General features: G+C 42.4%; 1 protein-coding gene across 2 annotated transcripts in view; it reads right to left on the bottom strand.

Annotated features, from left to right (window-relative positions):
* LOC121872676 (elongation of very long chain fatty acids protein AAEL008004-like) overlaps nucleotides 1-19,424 on the bottom strand; it is a 78,058-nt gene that overhangs the window by 12,624 nt on the left and 46,010 nt on the right. The window contains exons 4-5 of one of the 2 annotated variants that reach the window (XM_042375652.1): nucleotides 8,567-8,757; nucleotides 3,887-3,967 (exon numbers count right to left, since the gene is read on the bottom strand). In XM_042375652.1, the coding sequence (XP_042231586.1) occupies nucleotides 3,887-3,967; nucleotides 8,567-8,757 (272 nt within the window). Of the gene's footprint in view, nucleotides 1-1,225; nucleotides 1,307-3,886; nucleotides 3,968-8,566; nucleotides 8,758-19,424 lie in introns of both variants that reach the window. The other variant, XM_042375651.1, reaches the window with a different exon arrangement.

Here is a 19,424-nt window from a genome sequence, read left to right as displayed (position 1 = left end):
TACCTTGATACTTAGCAAAATTTATGCCAACCCTGGAAAATTTCGGCACAATAAAAGAAAGAAACCAGAACATATATTTATGTTCACTGATGTCCTCTTGAACTGTGCATACAAGAGGACAATAGAAGAGCATGCCAACAGACCTAAAATAAAAAGCTCTATTATAGAGTACTACAGGTTTCTTTCTTCCAATGTGGGCCCGATTTCTAAAACATAATTGAAGTTTTGGCCAAAATACCTATCATATATATAAACTTTAATAATAATCAAAGATTTTGTTTCTGATACAATATTTCCTTTTCTCATTATCCAGATCCTCCTCCTTTCGTTATAAATTATCTCTGGATAAAAGATTACTTTGTTATAATCTTCATATATTGTACCAAGCATTCATGATACTAGACCTATCACAGCAAAGTTTCTCATGGAAATACAACCTTTTCACTTCCCCTCTAATAATTTACAATGAGAATTATTATATACAGCATAGGTACTGTACAGTATTCATAAAATTACCTAACTAAAATTGCAGTACAGGCAAGATGCTTTACTGTAAAAAGCCTTGATCTGCAGCAGTCAAATAATATGGTCTTCTTTACCACTGCAAATTCTATTTTCCAATTCAACAAGCATACTTACCTTTTGTGCTATTTAACATACATTTCTAGTGTACTGTATTGTTATTTGATGGTGATGAACAATTCATTACTTTCTTATCTTTTAAACATTCTCACTCAAAAAGTTATTTCACAAAGTAGTGGAATGGTGTAAATGAGCTCCATAATAAATACTAGAGATGCTCTAAGGTATATAGTAGTTCAGTATTTTTTTATAAATTTGTATATACAATCAAGAAATCAATGTATGAGCACTCCTAGGACCTGTATGTTGGCACTTCAGTAATTAAGCACAATGGCATAAAACAGCATTTCTGTACGTAGTTCAATGTACAGTATTACACCACAATCGCAATTGCTTGACCAATCTAATATCTTTGTTCTTGTGTCTTATGCATGAAAGTACTGTACTGTACATAAAACCATGTGTAGATTTTAAATTTTCCATTACAGTGATAAATTGACTGGTATAAATTTGTCTCAAGCTGCCAAACGATATTTCACAAAACATAATTTTCTTGTTTTTCTAATGTTTGTCTGTTAAGACATAAGCTTTCCTAGCTCTTGGGGGAGGGAGGGAACAGCAGTCAAGACTACCAGAACCTTACCCTGATGGCCATGGGATTTTGGGAGTAGTCGACAGGCTGGCAACGGTAGGAGTACCCAAGGAACCATCCGCCCATACCAAACTGGAACCAAATAACATGATGCATGCGCTAAAATTTGCTTCTGCTTTACCTTTTACACCTTATTCAACATTCAAGTCAAGCTGATGGGAAAAACAAAACTACAAGAGGTAGATATTATAGTGTACAGTACATCCAATCACAATCCAACGATGACTGCACACAAGAGTAACAAGGTAAAACGCCAGCTACTCCCATCTTGTGTGTTTTGCTTCCAGATAACCAGAAGGTTTCTTGTGAAGAATACTTTCTTATTACAAATGCAAATGGTGGGATTAATGTTAAATCTGACTCTGTCCTCTCCATTTAAACAGACATACGAACAATCAACACAATTTTCTTTCATCAAAATATAAATACAGTATATAGTAAGCTGAAGAACAGGAATTTTTCACAAATACTGAAAAGTAACTTGTAAGCAAATGAAGAAACAAGTGATTTACAGATCATACTTAAGTGTATGCAAATGTATAAAGAAATATTAACCTGGGAAAGGAAAATCAAGGAATTATACAGACAATACACAAACAACAACAAATGACAACATGGGGAGATGCAACCAGGGCAGATAATTTAATAGCACAGGGAATAAATACTCACAAGACTGGTGTAGCATTACAGTACTGACAATACAGAACAGCACAGTTGTTATAATGTAACAAAACACATGTAAAATTGAAGTATCAAAGAGATATATCAGAGAATGATTGTTCTTTCCCCTGAAATAATGTAGAGAGAGATTAGACAGGTATCATTAAAAAATCTATTCATTGAGACATCCAATTATTTATGAATTATAAAGTCAATTTTGATTAGTCACACACTTGATTCCTAACTAATTTGACACTTCTCTGATATTCTAAGATACGTCAATTTCTTTCCTTACAAGACTTGTCATAATTGTGGCCACATCATGCAAGCATGCAACACATAATGGGGAAGCACAACGCTTGCCAAGAAGGTCCGATTACTCATCTCAGGCCATGTGGTATTGTACCATGGTTGTCTAACACCGAATCAATCTTTCACTTTCTTTACACTGCCAGAGAGAGAGAGAGAGAGAGAGAGAGGGAGGGGGAAGAGTAATAAGAAGTAGGACAGGTCACAAGGGATGCTGGAAACAATTCATTTGAGTGTCATCTTGGAAAAGGTCAATGTCCAGGTTGTCTCACTTACTTACATGCAAGTACCATATACTGTACACACACACACACATCTCTCACCTAACAGGTGTTTACTCATTTGTTTAAAAAAATGTTTTTTAATTAACATCTTTATATTTACATAAGAATAGATCAATAAGCTGCTGTTTGCACTTGCACAAAATAGTGAAAGGTTTACAACTTCTACAATCACAATGAGATTTTTATTATTATTTACACTGGGTATACACCTCTGTACAGACCTCACCATTCCTGCTAGTATAACACTTTTCTAGAAATTTCACTAATAATTAGTTCTCCCCATTACTGGGTGAAAATTAAGGAGCTTCAACTATTTTTTCATCTGCTATTACTGTACTTATCACTACTGTAATTGTTTCATTAGTGACAACAAATTATACATTATATCTCCGGTTATCATTTGTGTTATACTAACCCAGTATTACTGTACAAACTTTTCTAGTCATCATCATTATATATAAATAGCTACCTCTATGTTAGAATAAACTTTAACACTTTTCCTGGCTCGTCATTTTTTTTTTTTTTTTTTTTACGGGGAAGAGCCCACCCGGGCACAGGCCATCGACCCACAAAGGGGCCTAGGGGGCAAAAAAAGAGAGTAAAAAGAAATTTATGCATATTCTCTCTCCCCATTTTTTATTTAAATCTTAAACATTAGTTCATATTCATATTAAATACAGTAAGGCTGTAAACAACTGGTGCCTTTGCAATATTTTTCAGTAAGATTGTAGGTTGTATCATCAATACACTGGTACTTTTTACATAATTTCTGTCCATTGTATATTTACCAAGGTACTGCATATCCTTCTAAAACATTTGTAGCCAAACCCTCTTCAATGGCTTACCTTTATAAAAGTCTTTTGTCCTAAGTGTCCACAACTCTTTGGTGTCATTAAGAGAAATTGGTTAAATACTATACAGTACTTATAAAAGAGTTGCGATATATTAGGTACTGTATGTACATACATATACATCAGAAATATGTGTACTGTATCTATCAATGCACATAATGTTGTTATTCAAAAAAGATGTGACCAGCTGAAAATACCAACTGACAAGTTTTCAAAAAGGCTGCAGCATGCTGTGTTGTACCAGGTGGCTGAAACTGGATGGCTTCAAAAATAGATATAACCTCTGTCTCTACAGGCATGCAGTTGTGCTTTTACCTGAGCTGTTTCTCGAACAGTGTATAAACATCCATCGTGGACCTTTTGACTTGAACGGTGAATAAACACTCATCGTGGACATTCTGACTTCACAATATTAATCTACTATCAATTTTCAAGCAAGCACCTACCTAGGTATCACACTTACCAAGGATATGACATATTCAAGTTTGTTTGAACTTAGATCATAATATGAAGAGCTGGCACAGCTCCTGAAATACCAAACCACTTACACGGATAGCAGAGGGATTGTCGGTATAATCAACAGGTTGACAGCGAAATGAATAATGTGTGAACCATCCACTCATTCCAATCTGTAACCAACCGCAATACAGATGATGCATGCGGAATATGATAAGAATTGTTCATCAATAGAAGCATTAGATCACACAATATACACTACAATAACAGTTGAGTAATATCAGTAACTAGCAGCTCCATATCCCATACATTACCAGGCATCTTGTAACCTTAACCCTTATCAAATACTGTAATAGGTAAACCATAAATTTGCATTCATTATAAATTACAAACAGGAACTTTGAAACATTTGTTATTTGCATGCACACCAGGATATGATAAACCAACCAAAACACCGACACCCAGGTAGGATACATCAACCGGAACAATGACTCCCAAATATTATGAAATACCTGCCCTACCCCAAGGTATGATGAACCAACTAAAACACCAACATCCATGTATGATATGCTATATGAAACATGATGCATTAACTTAAACATTAACTCAGATATGATGAGCCACCCAGGTATGATGAACCAAATAAAACTTAAGACAGTATGAATGTCAAAAGAATAATCTTACGAATGTAGATATTCATTATTCACAAAAGATTTTCATAATTTTTCTCATAAAGTGTTACACTTCCCAATGAGAGGCAACAAAAGTAGACTTTAACCGATTCCAGAATTTTAAATAATATCACTTGCACTGCTATGTTTAGGTTTGGATTCTTTATCATTTGTGACCACCTAATAAGCTTTTTTAATTGTGGACAACATCCCACCGAGGGGAAATGGAAGTCGTTTGACTTTAATAGTACCGTAACAGGCCATGGTATATTACAGGGTAAGGATAATATGATTAAAAATTTCTATAAATGATTATATATTTCATAAAAGCAACCTTACTGAATCTTCAATAAAAACTAACAGAATTTTTAAAATCCTACTACAGTATTTCTTATTGACCAAAGAGTAATAATAAATTGAATAACCTCAAAATTAATATTATTCCTCACACCATAATTGAGCCATACACTGTACAGTATGTATTGCATTACCAGTAGGCCTTCTCACACTACCTAGCGGGTGGCTCATAAAGCATCTACACATTGATTTTGGCTCATCTCTGCAGATTCTTCTTTCACACCTTGCTTTTGCATGTTCTCACTTACTTCATCCTACTTTTCATTCATCCAACACAAATGTGCTTTTGAACACCATCTTAAATTTGTTGTGTCCACACAATTCAGGGCTTCAGCTTTTCACAATAAAATCCAATATGACTTGGTACACAACCTGTGATGAACCCCTTTTCTGGTCAAGCACAAAGCTATTGTATCTCGTGATTCTTGTACATTTAATTTACTGCCCTGTAAAGGTAAAGATCTGAAGAGAAAACATAAATCAGTGAATATTCATTCTTAATATTTTATTAATTCTAAATTATGCAAGAGAAAATTTTGTCAGGAGTCATGATGCAGACAAATTATCTCTTGCTTCATGCAAATAATTACACTAAATATTTTCCATAAAAGAAGTACAATTAACCCTCATGTAATCCAATTTCTGATACTGTAAAGTATTTTAAATCCATTTATAAAGTTCAAAATTCCAACCAACCTCCTGATAATTCAACCTTCCTAAAGTAAAAATTAGGCATGAATTGTTTATACAAGTTTTTCATGAAGCAAGTTATCATTGGTCTGCATCATGACCACCCAACAAATTCCCTGTTCCATAATTTAAAATTCACAGAAAATTATAAAGTATAATGTCACTGATTTATGATTTATTTACTAATGAAATGATTAACATCACATTCCAAAATCTATTCTCTTCATTACCTTATTTCATTATTTATACAAAGTTTTGTAAAAAAGATTATTTTTGACAAAATGATTCATTATTACTCAATACATTTCACAATTAATTATTCTTCCACAAGCACACACACACACTTTCAGATTTCCTTCCAACACAAATGTCCACACCTTTCATTTGTGCATGAGTTAAATCACCCTGAACAAAAATTATTTTATAAGTACAGGAGGGGCCCTGACTTACAAACTTCCGACTTGCTTAACGCCTGTCATACTTCCAACGGGGTTAAACTTGAAATTTACAGTATTTTATTTACCCGATGACTTATTTTTTACTTTCATTTACTGTATTTTGTCATTCTATTCTTCTTTTGTCTTAAATTAAGTGATATTAAATGTATATAAGAACTTAGGCTATGATATACTGTAGTGGGATTTTAAACATTGTTCTGCAAGTACGGTATGCACATAACATGTGTTCCGACTTATGTACAAATCCGACTTAAGAAAGTCCTCAGGAACGGAACCCGTTTGTAACCCAGGGACCCCCTGTACAGTATGTAAGAAACACTGCTTCCCGAGGGTAAAATTTCATGAATTAAAACATACTAGAAAATTTTGAAATATTTGACATCATATATTAAGTAATTTTTTTTAAAATAATGTACAGGGAATAGGAGTTCTGCACCTGGTCAGTGATGCCAGTACAGTATATATTTTACAGGGACTCTGTATAGTAAAGTACCGTATAACTAATGATTTCACGTATATACAGTACTGCCTAAAATGTAAACATTGTAAGAGATTTCACATACTAGTAATCCCCCAAATCATCAGAAATTTACAGTAATTACTGTGGCTATCAGCTTAAATAATCATTAACCTTGTTTGGTTAGATTAAGTGATGGTTACAGCAATAAGAAACTTCTCAACATTTCAGAGATAAAACAAAAACCCTAGTTACAGAGATTCCTAGTAACTTATATACTGTACAACCTTTTCAAGAGTTGCTAAGCTATCTAGAAAAAAAGTGGACTTGTATCACTGATGTACTGTATGAAGAGTATTCGCAGAAACCTTTACACCAAGAAGAAGAAGAAGAAGAAGAAGAAAGACAGTGATCTCTGAAAATTAACATATCATTAGTAGCACATGGAAAATCACACCTCACATGGATCCTCTAGACAAGACACACTGGGATACCTCAGGTTTCAGTCACTATGAAGATTTTGGATAAATAGGAGAAAGGTTGCTTAGCAATCTATGTTCAAATGTTCCAAAGGAAGCACCTGCTACCTCCTTGGTGGAAAAAGTAGCCAAACTGATGTAAATGCATCCGCTTTTTTTTTTAGCCATTCTACTACATAAAAAAATGAAATAAATTAATAAATAGCAAATAGCATTTACCCACAATAATGCAGGGTGGCTAGAATTGTGAGCAAATACACAGTCACCCTTCACTCACTATAGTTCATTCATTCTTATTGTAAGGTAGTACTGTAATTTATGTGCTCTGTCTCCATACTAAACTTCAACATTAAGGCTCCACATCTGGTTTATCCATGTTACTTCACACAAGTTAGCATTATCTTTTCCCTAGAACCACCTGACACAATGTTCTTCACTCATACATCCACAATGCTGCTTCTGTAAGTCCATCTTCTCAACCCAACCTTCCATCACCCCCCTCCCTCTCTCTCTCTCTCTTTCTATCAGCCATCTCCGAATTTCAAACTCTTTTTACCAATCTTTCACTTGTACTGTAATTGCCTAACACCATCTGAACACACACTGACATGATCTCTGCTCAACATTTCTTTCACTTCCATTCATTTATGTATCTCTTATTTCTATGTATCCTATTAACTTTGTATATTATTCTCAAGCTTGTCATTTCTGTCATGGCTAAATTATGCTCCTTCCTCATACATCCAAGTCCATGCTCCAAGCCCATATAATAATGTCAGTTAATGATTCCTCTGTACTATATTGTACATCTCGACCTTTGAAACAGTTTTTTCTATTCATACATATCTTAATGTACCTATTACAGTACTTACTTTTCCTCTGTTGCTATGTCGTTCTATTCATTGCTCATTGTTCCGCTTGCAAACACATCCATTCACACACATATCCACATCATAGACTTCCATTTAAACAAACATCTATTTCTCCCTCCTTTCCCTATTATTTTTTTAAATTGACTAGTAACTTTCTCTTGGTATAGTACACTGTCAAACCCAGATTGCCCACTAGAGCAGTGGCATCTACAAACAGCAGCCGACTCATCCCCCATTTGTACCTGTACCATCAAACATGCACCTCTCCCCAACACACTCCTCTTGTATACAAGGGATCGTGGGTGTACAGCAACACTGCCAAACAATAAGTTATCATACACCTTTAGTTGAAAAATAAATATCAATAATGTCAACATTCAAATAAAATGTATACAAAGAGTAACAGATATCAATAAAAATGATTCATCAGATTTAAACAACTAAAATATTGTACTGTACAGTACATTATAAAATACTATCTACCCGAGTACTGTAATTTATATTTTTTTCTGCAGTGGCAGCATTACACTAGTGTCAGTATGAACTCTTGATACAAATTCTGATTAGTGACCTCTTCACACTGTCATGGCAAGTGCTGAAATACCAGTCAGTCAAGTGCCAAGAAACCACAGGTCAAAACAGTTTACTTCTCCACGCTGGTATAGTTATACATGAATGAAACAGTTGCCAACTGCTAAGCATCACAGAATAAAACAAGAACTCGTTAGAACACTGTACAGTACGTCGATTCATTACATAAAATCAAGGAGAAACTTAACTCAACTTACCTCGTAAAATATCCAAATGGAGAAGACCACCTGGAAGGCATTGTACGCTACAAGTATATTTCTTAGCTGGAATGGCGGTCGGTTCTTCATATATTGTGGGCCAATCACCTTTACAATTAACACGTAGCCTAGGCAGACGAGGAGTGTGGGCCATGGTGAGTCCATTAATAGCCATCCATCCACACGTGGATCTAGAAAAAAAAATACTTAGTAATTCTCACTAATGTGATACTATTACCCAAAAAATAAGTTAAGATATCTAGGAGAGCAGGAATGGCATCATGATGAGTACAGTATATAAGTATTAGGAAAAAGTCACGAGGCGGGAAATCAAGACGTGGAGGGACAAAGTCGTGGCATAAAATATTTTGTTGGGTGTATATACTGAATGTATGATGACTGGGAAATAAATAATGCAACAAAACAGCGGTGCTACACTGTGGCAGTATTCACAAATCAGTAACCATGAGACACCTGAGGTAGCAGGCGGGGAACCACGCCCACACTTACTTGATTACTACGGTCCTCTACTAGAACCCTCCTAACATCCCCCCTCCAGCTACCTTTCCCCACCTGATACCACAGCTCTCGCCCCACTCCCTCATGCAGTTACCCACACAGCAGCACCACCAACCATTACCCTGATATGCACTGGTATAATTACCCCCTTTCAGTCTCGGACACTATCAGGGCCTAACTTTAAAAGACCACAGTTATGTATTCACTGTACGAAGAAAATCAAATTTGTCAAGATTGTACAGTACATGTTGAAGGGCAACTAAAACAAAAGATTAATGTAAAAAAATAACATGAAAATTACACCGCGTTTACTCACTGTAATTATGCTATTTCTGGAGGTATTTTTTTTAATAGAATCAACCAGTTGCGTGCAATATTACATCTTCAATTAAGAGGAATAGTCACCGTAGGAGCCTTTGATAATTTAAACTCGGAGCTCAAGATTGCACCACACTCCTATAAGTACGAGAAACAACAAAATATCTACTTTAAAACAAAAAATCCTGTTTCACATAATAATTCTATACGTATACCTGTACTGTACCTTATCAACGACGCAAGACACCACCGAGGTAATAGGGCCATAATTCTACCCTCCCCCACATAAACCAACTAGTACCAATTAAATTATTTCATCCGCACTAAACAACCCCTCCATTACATTCCAGGCCACAAAGACATGTGTAGTAATGTATTGTATATACAGTAGTACAGTAACCCGCGGGAATCACATCCTAACGCAGTACAACAGTAACACTCCTCTCCGGCCCGAGATGATTGTAGGTGTTGACCAAAAACCACCACGTCCCTCTTGTCTTCTGTTCCACCCCAGTATATATATGCCATGTGCTAAAATTGTTCTTAACTATTAGTTATAAATTACATGAATTTTGGAAAAAGCCTTTCTATCTTGTTATGGCTCTTACGAGATGCCAAGTGAGCGTATTTAGTTAGAAGTACACGGACATTATTGATGGTATTATTTTGACTGATGTAATATTTATACTTAAGCTTCAGTAAACTAATTATGTGCATTCTTGTATCTGTAATTACAAGGAACACTCACCGTGGGAACCTTTCAAAATCCGACCCCGGTTAACGAGTCAGTGGGATATTTGGTATACAATATAATATACTTGAGACACACAGTTACAGTAGTGGTCAAGATAGTTCAGAAGAAAATAGTCAACCCGGAGGTGATCGATCCAGGTGACAGTTGAGGAGTGTTGGGTGTTCAAGGTCTAGGGAGGACAGGCATTTAACTTCTCATACACAATCGGCCATGCCAGTTAATCCAGTTCCACCACTAATGAGCCGTCTCTGTAACCAAACTACTGTCTGACTAGTCTGACAGTGTCCTATTGACTGACTAGACAGGCAAGTGCCCTGCTACTACTCAAGCACTTGCCTTCATGGTTCTTCTATTAATCGATGAATTAGTAACTTTCGTAAATTACTTAACTGGTCTCTTGGCTTATTAAGTGGCCTGCTTGTTAACCTTCAATGGCGAAGACCAACCAAGGAGGGGTAGTAGGGACCCCCAGACCGACCAGTGAGCAACAGAAATTGACAATTGGTGATGGTGGTCGATGGTTGTAATCTGCCAGTGTCACCCGCCAGCCTTAACTCCTCCCAACATCCAGGTCGCAGTTCACTACTAGGGATAAACCTAACCCTCGTGTTCAACACCTAGGATTTAAGTACGTGATAACCCAAAACCACAGACAGGATTAAAAGTAGTTTTATTAACTGGTGATTCAATATAAAGAACCAAACTAAACGCCCAGGTTTACACCAGTCTTCCAGCGATGTTTACCTCAACGATTAGCCAAATTCTGTCACCCAGAACCACCACTTTGTCGAGTGTTTGGTGGCCACCTAGTCATCCACCCAAACAGGGAATTTCTCTCAACACTCCAGCGAACCCACAACATTGTACATCCAGAGCTTCCACCACAGTCATCCAGCTCGACGATGGTGGCAACTTCTCGCGGAAAACACACAATTTCACAGAACCTGAACACTAGGGATGCAGTACAAACCCCTTCCCTTCAACACACACAGCGCCACTTACTACGACCTACAGTAGTATCCTAGATAGTCTCTCCCACCGCAGCAAGACTACACAAATATACTCTCAAGTGGACAGCTCGTCGGGAGAGGGGAAGATTAGGTTGGGACAAAACATAAATTAGGACTTCATACAGAAATTAAACAAATATAAATGAATATATATTACGTCATAATCCAGAACACTTTGCGACAACCTCCAGTATTTACCTATGGGACATGTGATTGGTTTGTAACTGGTGACAGCTACTTTCCATTGTAAATTATGCCACATATATAAAAAAGGGGGAAGGAATGACAAATCTGAGCAAGTACGTGTTATAATCGTAATGGCCATTAACCCACACGATCCTCAAGTCTATTGAGACAGGTGGAAGAGCAGAGATGGTTGGGCCAAAATTTGTGTTACTTTTGAGAGAGAGAGAGAGAGAGAGAGAGAGCAGGGGTGGGTGGTTGGGTGTGTGCAGGAGACATTAGCCAGTAAGTGTTCCAAGGGAGGGGTGGGGTATAGGAGGGTGGGGTAAGTAGGGGGGGTAAGTAGGGGGGATGGGGTAAGAGGGGTGGGGCAAGAGGGTGGGTGGGGGCAAGTGAGAAGGGTGGGTGTAAAAGAGGGTGGGGTGGGGCAAGTAGGGTGGGTGGGCGGCGGCAGGTGGGCTAGGTGGAGGAATGGGGGTAAATAAGGTGGGCGAGGAGTGGCCTGCTTATGGACACACACACACACACACACACCAGTTTCCCCAAGACGAATATAATGAACCTCCATTATTGGGTCATGGCAACACTATACAGTATACCATAGAGAAGTTTGTCAATTGACCTACTCTAAATATTGACTACTCGAGACGTCAGCTGTACTCTCATTCATTTTCTTCTTTGTTATTGTTGGATTCTCGTCTTTCCTTATCTCGTACGTCTGAAGGTAAGAACAATCTCACACGCAAATACCACCCCTGAAACAAGCGTGCGTGTGTGTGTGTGTGTGTCATCTCCACTGTACGCACTGATCACTTTACAGATACATTCACCTAGTACCAATTAGTAGATGAAATTAGTATGCAAAGACTTAATTTACTCTGGTGCTAAATGAACGTGTCTCAGTGTGATTGTAATGTCTTTTCGGGGTTGGTTTTTTGTATTTTTAGGGTTAAATCAACTAGTTGGGTGTATTTGTTAACATGTCCATTAACGAGGAATATTCAACACAAGCACCTCTTAAGAAGGTGTATGAATGGCGTTACAATCATCGTCGTTATCATCATCATGCTTAACTTTCACAACCGAGGGTCTTGAGTGACGGGATGCAGACAAACGTTCCCAAGATAATTATAATTTTGTTTATAACACTGTTACTTTCCTGCAGTCTTATCCAACACCCTGGGATCATGCCTACGAGTACTGTTGTTAGTCCTCTCTCTCTCTCTCTCTCTCTCTCTCTCTCTCCTAAACGTAAACAAACACTGCACACAACTATACGATCCGACTATATAAATAACTAAGACATTTCAATGATAACATCCAAACTATCCTTATTACCATCATTATATATTTACTACCCCCCCTTACCATAAAGGTTCACTTCACCACACCAGCACCACATTTATATTTTAGTGTGGTATAACGAGATGCCCCACTACCATTATCTTCTGCAATAGTACAGTGGCAGTGATGTTACCTTCAGTGGGTTAACGGTGAAGATAACGCGTGACGTCCATAATTCTTCCTAACTTCTCCTGACGTCCATAACTCCCGTCAGTGGGGTTCTCTCGGCTCCCTACACAACCCTTGACTGCTGTGTCACTGTTCTTAATCCTTCATGTCGCTGTCAACAATGAACTGTCTAATGACCATCCTCTGGCTGGTCCACATGTGTGTGTGTGGTGGTGGGTGAAGTAACATCCTCTACAGCTGGATCACCTGTGTGTGTGTGTGTGGTGGTAACATCCTCTACAGCTGGTCCACATGTGTGTGTGTGTGTGTGTGTGTGTGCTTGTCCTCTACAGCTGGTCCTGTGTGTGTGGTGAGTGGTAACATCCTCTACAGCTGGTCCACCTGTGTGTGTGTGGTGGTGGTAACATCCTCTACAGCTGGTCCACCTGTGTGTGTGTGTGTGGTGGTAGTAACATCCTCTACAGCTTCAGTACACCTGTGTGTGTGTGGTGGTAACATCCTCTACAGCTGGTCACATGTGTGTGTGTGTGTGTGTGGTGGTAACATCCTCTACAGCTGGTCCACACGCTCATGTGTGTGTGGTGGTAACATCCTCTACCCAGCTGGTCCACCTGTGTGTGTGTGGTGGTAACATCCTCTACAGCTGGGTACCTGTGTGTGTGTGGTGTGTCCTCTACAGCTGGTCACCTGTGTGTGTGTGGTGGTAACATCACTCTACAGCTGGTCCACCTGTGTGTGTGTGGTGGTAACACATCCTCTACAGCTGGTCCACATGTGTGTGTGTGTGGTGGTATCTCTCCTGGCTGGTCCACCTGTTATTGTGTGTGAGTGGTAACATCCTCTACAGCTAGTCCACCTGTGTGTGTGTGTGTGTGTGGTGTGAAACTCCTCTACAGCTGGTCCTGTGTGTGTGTGTGTGGTGGTAACATCACTCTGCTGGTCCACCTGTGTGTGTGTGTGTGTGTGTGTGGCCCCGGTAACATCCTCTACAGCTGGTCCACCTGTGTATGTGAGTGGTAACATCCTCTACAGCTGGTCCACATGTGTGTGTGTGTGTGGTAACATCCTCTACAGCTGGTCCACATGTGTGTGTGTGTGTGGTGGTAACATCTCCTCTACAGCTGGTCCACCTGTGTGTGTGTGGTGGTAACATCCTCTACAGCTGGTCCACCTGTGTGTGTGTGGTGGTAACATCCTCTAGCTGTGGTCCACCTGTGTGTGTGTGTGGTGGGTAACATCCTCTACAGCCAGACCCACCTGTGTGTGTGTGTGTGTGGTGGTAGCATCACTCTACAGCTGGTCCCACCCTGTGTGTGTGTGTGTGCAGCATCCTCTGTGGTCCACCTGTGTGTGTGTGTGTGTGGTGTGGCATCACTCTACAGCTGGTCCCACCTGTGTGTGTGTGTGGTGGTAACATCCTCAGCTGGTCCACCTGTGTGTGGCTGGTGTAGCATCCTCTACAGCTGGTCCACTGTGTGGTGGTAGCATCCCTCTACAGCTGGTCCACCTGTGTGTGGTGGTAACATCCTCTACAGCTGGTCCCACCTGTGTGTGTGTGTGTGTGGTGGTAACGTCCTCTACAGCTGGTCCACCTGTGTGTGTGTGTGTGGTGGTAACATCCTCAGCAGCTGGTCCACCTGTGTGTGTGTGTGTGGTGTAACATCCTCTACAGCTGGTCCCACACCTGTGTGTGTGTGTGTGGTGGTAACATCCTCTACAGCTGTGGTCACCTGTGTGTGTGTGTGTGGTGTGTGTCCTCTACAGCTGGTCACATGTGTGTGTGTGTGTGTGGTAACATCCTCTGGCTGGTCCCACCTGTGTGTGTGGTGTGTATCCTCTGGCTGGTCCCACCTGTGTGTGTGTGTGTGTGGTGGTAACATCCTCTACAGCTGGTCCCACCTGTGTGTGTGTGTGTGTGGTGTGTATCCTCTACAGCTGGTCACATGTGTGTGTGTGGTGGTGGTATCCTCTACAGCTGGATTACCTGTGTGTGTGTGTGTGGTGTGTATCCTCTGGCTGGTCCCACCTGTGTGTGTGTGTGTGGTGGTAACATCCTCTACAGCTGGTCCCATGTGTGTGTGTGTGTGGTGGTAACATCCTCTACAGCTGGTCCCACCTGTGTGTGTGGTGGTGGTAACATCCTCTACAGCTGGTCACCTGTGTGTGTGGTGGTAATATCTACTCTACAGCTGGTCCACACATGTGTGTGTGTGTGTGTGTGTGTGTGTGGGTAGTAACGCTCCTCTACAGCTGGTCCCACCTGTGTGTGTGGTGATAATATCCTCTACAGTTGGTCCACCTGTGTGTGTGTGTGTGTGTGTGGTGGTAACATCCTCCTGGCCAGGCCCACCTGTGTGTGTGTGTGTAACATCCTCTGGCTAGTCCACATGTGTGTGTGTGGTGGTAACATCCTCTACAGCTGGTCACCTGTGTGTGTGTGTGGTGGTAACATCCTCTACAGCTAGTCCCACCTGTGTGTGTGTGTGGTGGTAACATCCTCTACAGCTGGTCCACCTGTGTGTGTGTGGTGGTAACATCCTCTGCAGCACATGTGTGTGTGTGTGGTGGTAACATCCTCTACAGCTGGTCACCTGTGTGTGTGTGTGTGGTGTGGCATCCTCTACAGCTGGTCCTGTGTGTGTGTGTGGTGGTAACATCCTCTACAGCTGGTCCCTGTGTGTGGTGGTAACATACTCTACAGCTGGTCACCTGTGTGTGTGTGTGTGGTGGTAACATCCTCTGCAGCTGGTCCACCTGTGTGTGTGTGTGGTGGTAACATCCTCTACAGCTGAGCCACTTACCTGTGTGTGTGTGGTGGTAACATCACTCTACAGCTGGTCACATGTGTGTGTGGTGGTAACATCCTCTACAGCTGGTCACCTGTGTGTGTGTGTGGTGGTAACATCCTCTGGCTGGTCCACCTGTGTGTGTGTGTGTGGTAGTAACATCCTCTTTAGCTGGTCCACCTGTTATTGTGTGTGTGGTGTGTTAGCATCCTCTACAGCTGGTCCACCTGTGTGTGTGGTGGTAACATCCTCTACAGCTAGTCACCTGTGTGTGTGTGTGTGTGTGTGGTGGCACATCCTCTACAGCTGGTCCCACACCTGTGTGTGTGTGTGTGTGTGTGTGTGTGGTGGTAGCATCCTCTACAGCTGGTCCACCTGTGTGTGTGGTGGTAACATCCTCTACAGCTATCCCACCTGTGTGTGTGGTGGTAACATCACTCTACAGCTGGTCACCTGTGTGTGTGTGGTGGTAACATCCTCTACAGCTGGTCACCTGTGTGTGTGTGTGTGTGGTGGTAACATCCTCTGCAGCTGGTCCACCTGTGTGTGTGTGTGTGGTGGTGGTAACATCCTCTACAGCTGGTCCCACCTGTGTGTGTTGGTGGTAACATCCTCTACAGCTGGTCCACCTGTGTGTGTGTGTGGTGGTAACATCCTCTACAGCTGGTCCCACCTGTGTGTGTGTGTGTGGTGGTAACATCACTCTACAGCTGGTCCCACCTGTGTGTGTGTGTGTGGTGGTAACATCCTCTACAGCTGGGTCACCTGTGTGTGTGTGTGTGTGTGGTGGTAACATCCTCTACAGCTGGTCCACCTGTGTGTGTGTGGTGGTAACATCCTCTCTAGCTGGTCCCACCTGTGTGTGTGGTGGTAACATCCTCACAGCTGGTCCACCTGTGTGTGTGTGTGTGTGGTGGTAACATCCTCTACAGCAGCTGGTCCACCTGTGTGTGTGGTGTGTATCCTCTACAGCTGGTCCACCTGTGTGTGTGTGTGTGTGTGGTAACATCCTCTACAGCTGGTCCCACATGTGTGTGTGTGGTGTTAACATCCTCTGGCTTCAGGTCACCCTGTGTGTGTGTGTGTGTGTGTGTATCCTCTACGGCTGGGTCCCACCTGTGTGTGTGGTGGTAACATCCTCTACAGCTGGTCCCACCTGTGTGTGTGGTGGTAATATCCTCTACAGCTGGTCCACCTGTGTGTGTGTGTGTGTGTGTGGTGGTAACATCCTCTACCTTCAGGTCCACCTGTGTGTGTGTGTGGTGGTAACATCCTCTACAGCTGGTCACCTGTGTGTGTGTGTGTGGTAACATCCTCTACAGCTAGTCACCTGTGTGTGTGTGGTGGTAACATCCTCTGGCCTGGTCCACCTGTGTGTGTGTGTGTGTGTGCATCCTCTACAGCTGGTCACCTGTGTGTGTGTGTGGTAGTAACACATCCTCTGACTGTCCCACCTGTGTGTGTGTGTGTGGTAGTAACATCTCTACAGCTGGTCACCTGTGTGTGTGTGTGTGGTGGTAACATCCTCTAGCTGAGGTCCCACCTGTGTGTGTGTGTGTGTGTGTGTGTGTGTGTGTGTGTGTGTGTGTGTGTGGTGGTAACATCCTCTACAGCTGGTCCCACCTGTGTGTGGTGTGCTGTCCTCTGGCTAGATACCTGTGTGTGTGTGTGTGTGTGTGTGTGGTGGTAACATCCTCTACAGCTGGTCCACCTGTGTGTGGTGGTAATATCCTCGGCTGGTCCACCTGTGTGTGTGGTGAAGCCCAACATCCTCTACAGCTGGAATCCACCTGTGTGTGTGTGTGGGTGGTAACATCACTCTACAGCTGGTCCACCTGTGTGTGTGTGTGTGTGTGTGTGTGTGTGTGTGTGTGTGTGTGGTAACATCCTCTGCAGCTGGTCCACCTGTGTGTGTGGTGGTAATATCCTCTACAGCTGGTCACCTGTGTGTGTGTGTGCTTTATCCTCTACAGCTGGTCCTGCCTGTGTGTGTGTGTGGTGGTAGCATCCTCTGCAGCTGGTCCACCTGTGTGTGTGTGTGTGTGTGGTAGTAACATCCTCTGCAGCTGGTCCACCTGTGTGTGTGTGTGTGGTGGCCAACATCACTCAGCAGCTGGTCACCCTGTGTGTGTGTGGTGGTAACATACTCTGGCTGGTCCCACCTGTGTGTGTGGTGGTAACATCCTCTACAGCTGGTCACCTGTGTGTGTGTGTGTCCTCTACAGCTGGTCACCTGTGTGTGTGGTGGTAACATCCTCTACAGCTAGTCCCACCTGTGTGTGTGTGTGTGTGTGGTGGTAACATCCTCCTACAGCTGGTCCACCTGTGTGTGTGTGTGTGTGGTGGTAACATCCTCTGCAGCGCTGGTCCCACCTGTGTGTGTGTGTGGGTGGTAACATCCTCAACAGCTGGTCCACCTGTGTGTGTGGTGGCTAACATCACTCTGCAGCTGGTCCCACCTGTGTGTGTGTGTGGTGGTAACATCCTCTACAGCTGAATCCACCTGTGTGTGTGTGGTGGTAACATCCTCTACAGCTAGTCCCACCTGTGTGTGGTGGTAACATCCTCTACAGCTAGTCCACCTGTGTGTGTGTGTGTGTGTGGTGGTAACACATCACTCCTACAGCTGGTCCACCTGTGTGTGTGGTGGTAACTCACTCTACAGCTTCTGAGTCCACCTGTGTGTGTGTGTGTGGTGGTAACATCCTCCTGCAGCTGGTCCCACCTGTGTGTGTGTGTGTGTGGTGGTAGCATCCTCTACAGCTGAATCACCTGTGTGTGTGTGTGTGTGTGTGTGTGTGGTAACATCCTCTACAGCTAGTCCACCTGTGTGTGTGTGTGTGTGTGTGTGTGTGGTGGTGGTAACATCTCACAGCTGGTCCACCTGTGTGTGTGTGGTGGTGTGGCACATCCTCTACAGCTGGTCCCACCTGTGTGTGTGGTGGTGGTAACATCCTCTACAGCTGGTCACACTATTGTTGTGTGGTGGTAACATCCTCTACAGCTGGTCCACCTGTGTGTGTGTGGTGGTGGTAACATCCTCTACAGCTGGTCACCTGTGTGTGTGTGGTGGTAACATCACTCTACAGCTGGTCCACCTGTGTGTGTGTGTGAGTGGTAGCATCCTCTACAGCTGGTCCCACCTGTGTGTGTGTGTGTGTGTGGTGGTAACATCACTCTGGCTAATTCCACCTGTGTGTGTGTGTGTGTGGTAACATCACTCTACAGCTGGTCCCACCTGTGTGTGTGTGTGTGTGTGTGTGTGTGGTGGTAACATCCTCTACAGCTGGTCACCTGTGTGTGTGTGTGTGTGTGTGGTGGTGTTAACATCCAGCTAGTCCCACCTGTGTGTGTGTGGTGGTAACATCCTCTACAGCTGGTCCTGTGTGTGTGTGTGGTGGTGGTAACATCCTCTACAGCTGGTCACCTGTGTGTGTGTGTGTGGTGGTAACATCCTCTACAGCTGGTCCACTGTGTGTGTGTGTGGTGGTAGCATATCTACAGCTGGTCACCTGTGTGTGTGTGTGTGTGGTGGTAGCATCCTCTACATTGGTCCACCTATTGTGTGGTGGTAATATCCTCTACAGCTGGTCCACCTGTGTGTGTGTGGTGGTAACATCCTCTACAGCTGGTCCACCTGTGTGTGTGGTGGTAACATCCTCTAGCTGGTCACCTGTGTGTGTGTGTGTGTGTGGTGACATCCTCTACAGCTGGTCCCACCTGTGTGTGTGTGTGTGGTGGCTAACATCCTCTACAGCTAGTCCACCTGTGTGTGTGTGTGTGTGTGTGTGTGGTGGTAACATATTCTGCAGCTG

The sequence above is a fragment of the Homarus americanus genome, unplaced genomic scaffold, assembly GCF_018991925.1.
Source record: "Homarus americanus isolate GMGI-L3 unplaced genomic scaffold, GMGI_Hamer_2.0 scaffold39155, whole genome shotgun sequence".
Lineage (NCBI taxonomy): Eukaryota > Metazoa > Arthropoda > Malacostraca > Decapoda > Nephropidae > Homarus > Homarus americanus.
This window is presented reverse-complemented; position numbering and strand designations above follow the sequence as displayed.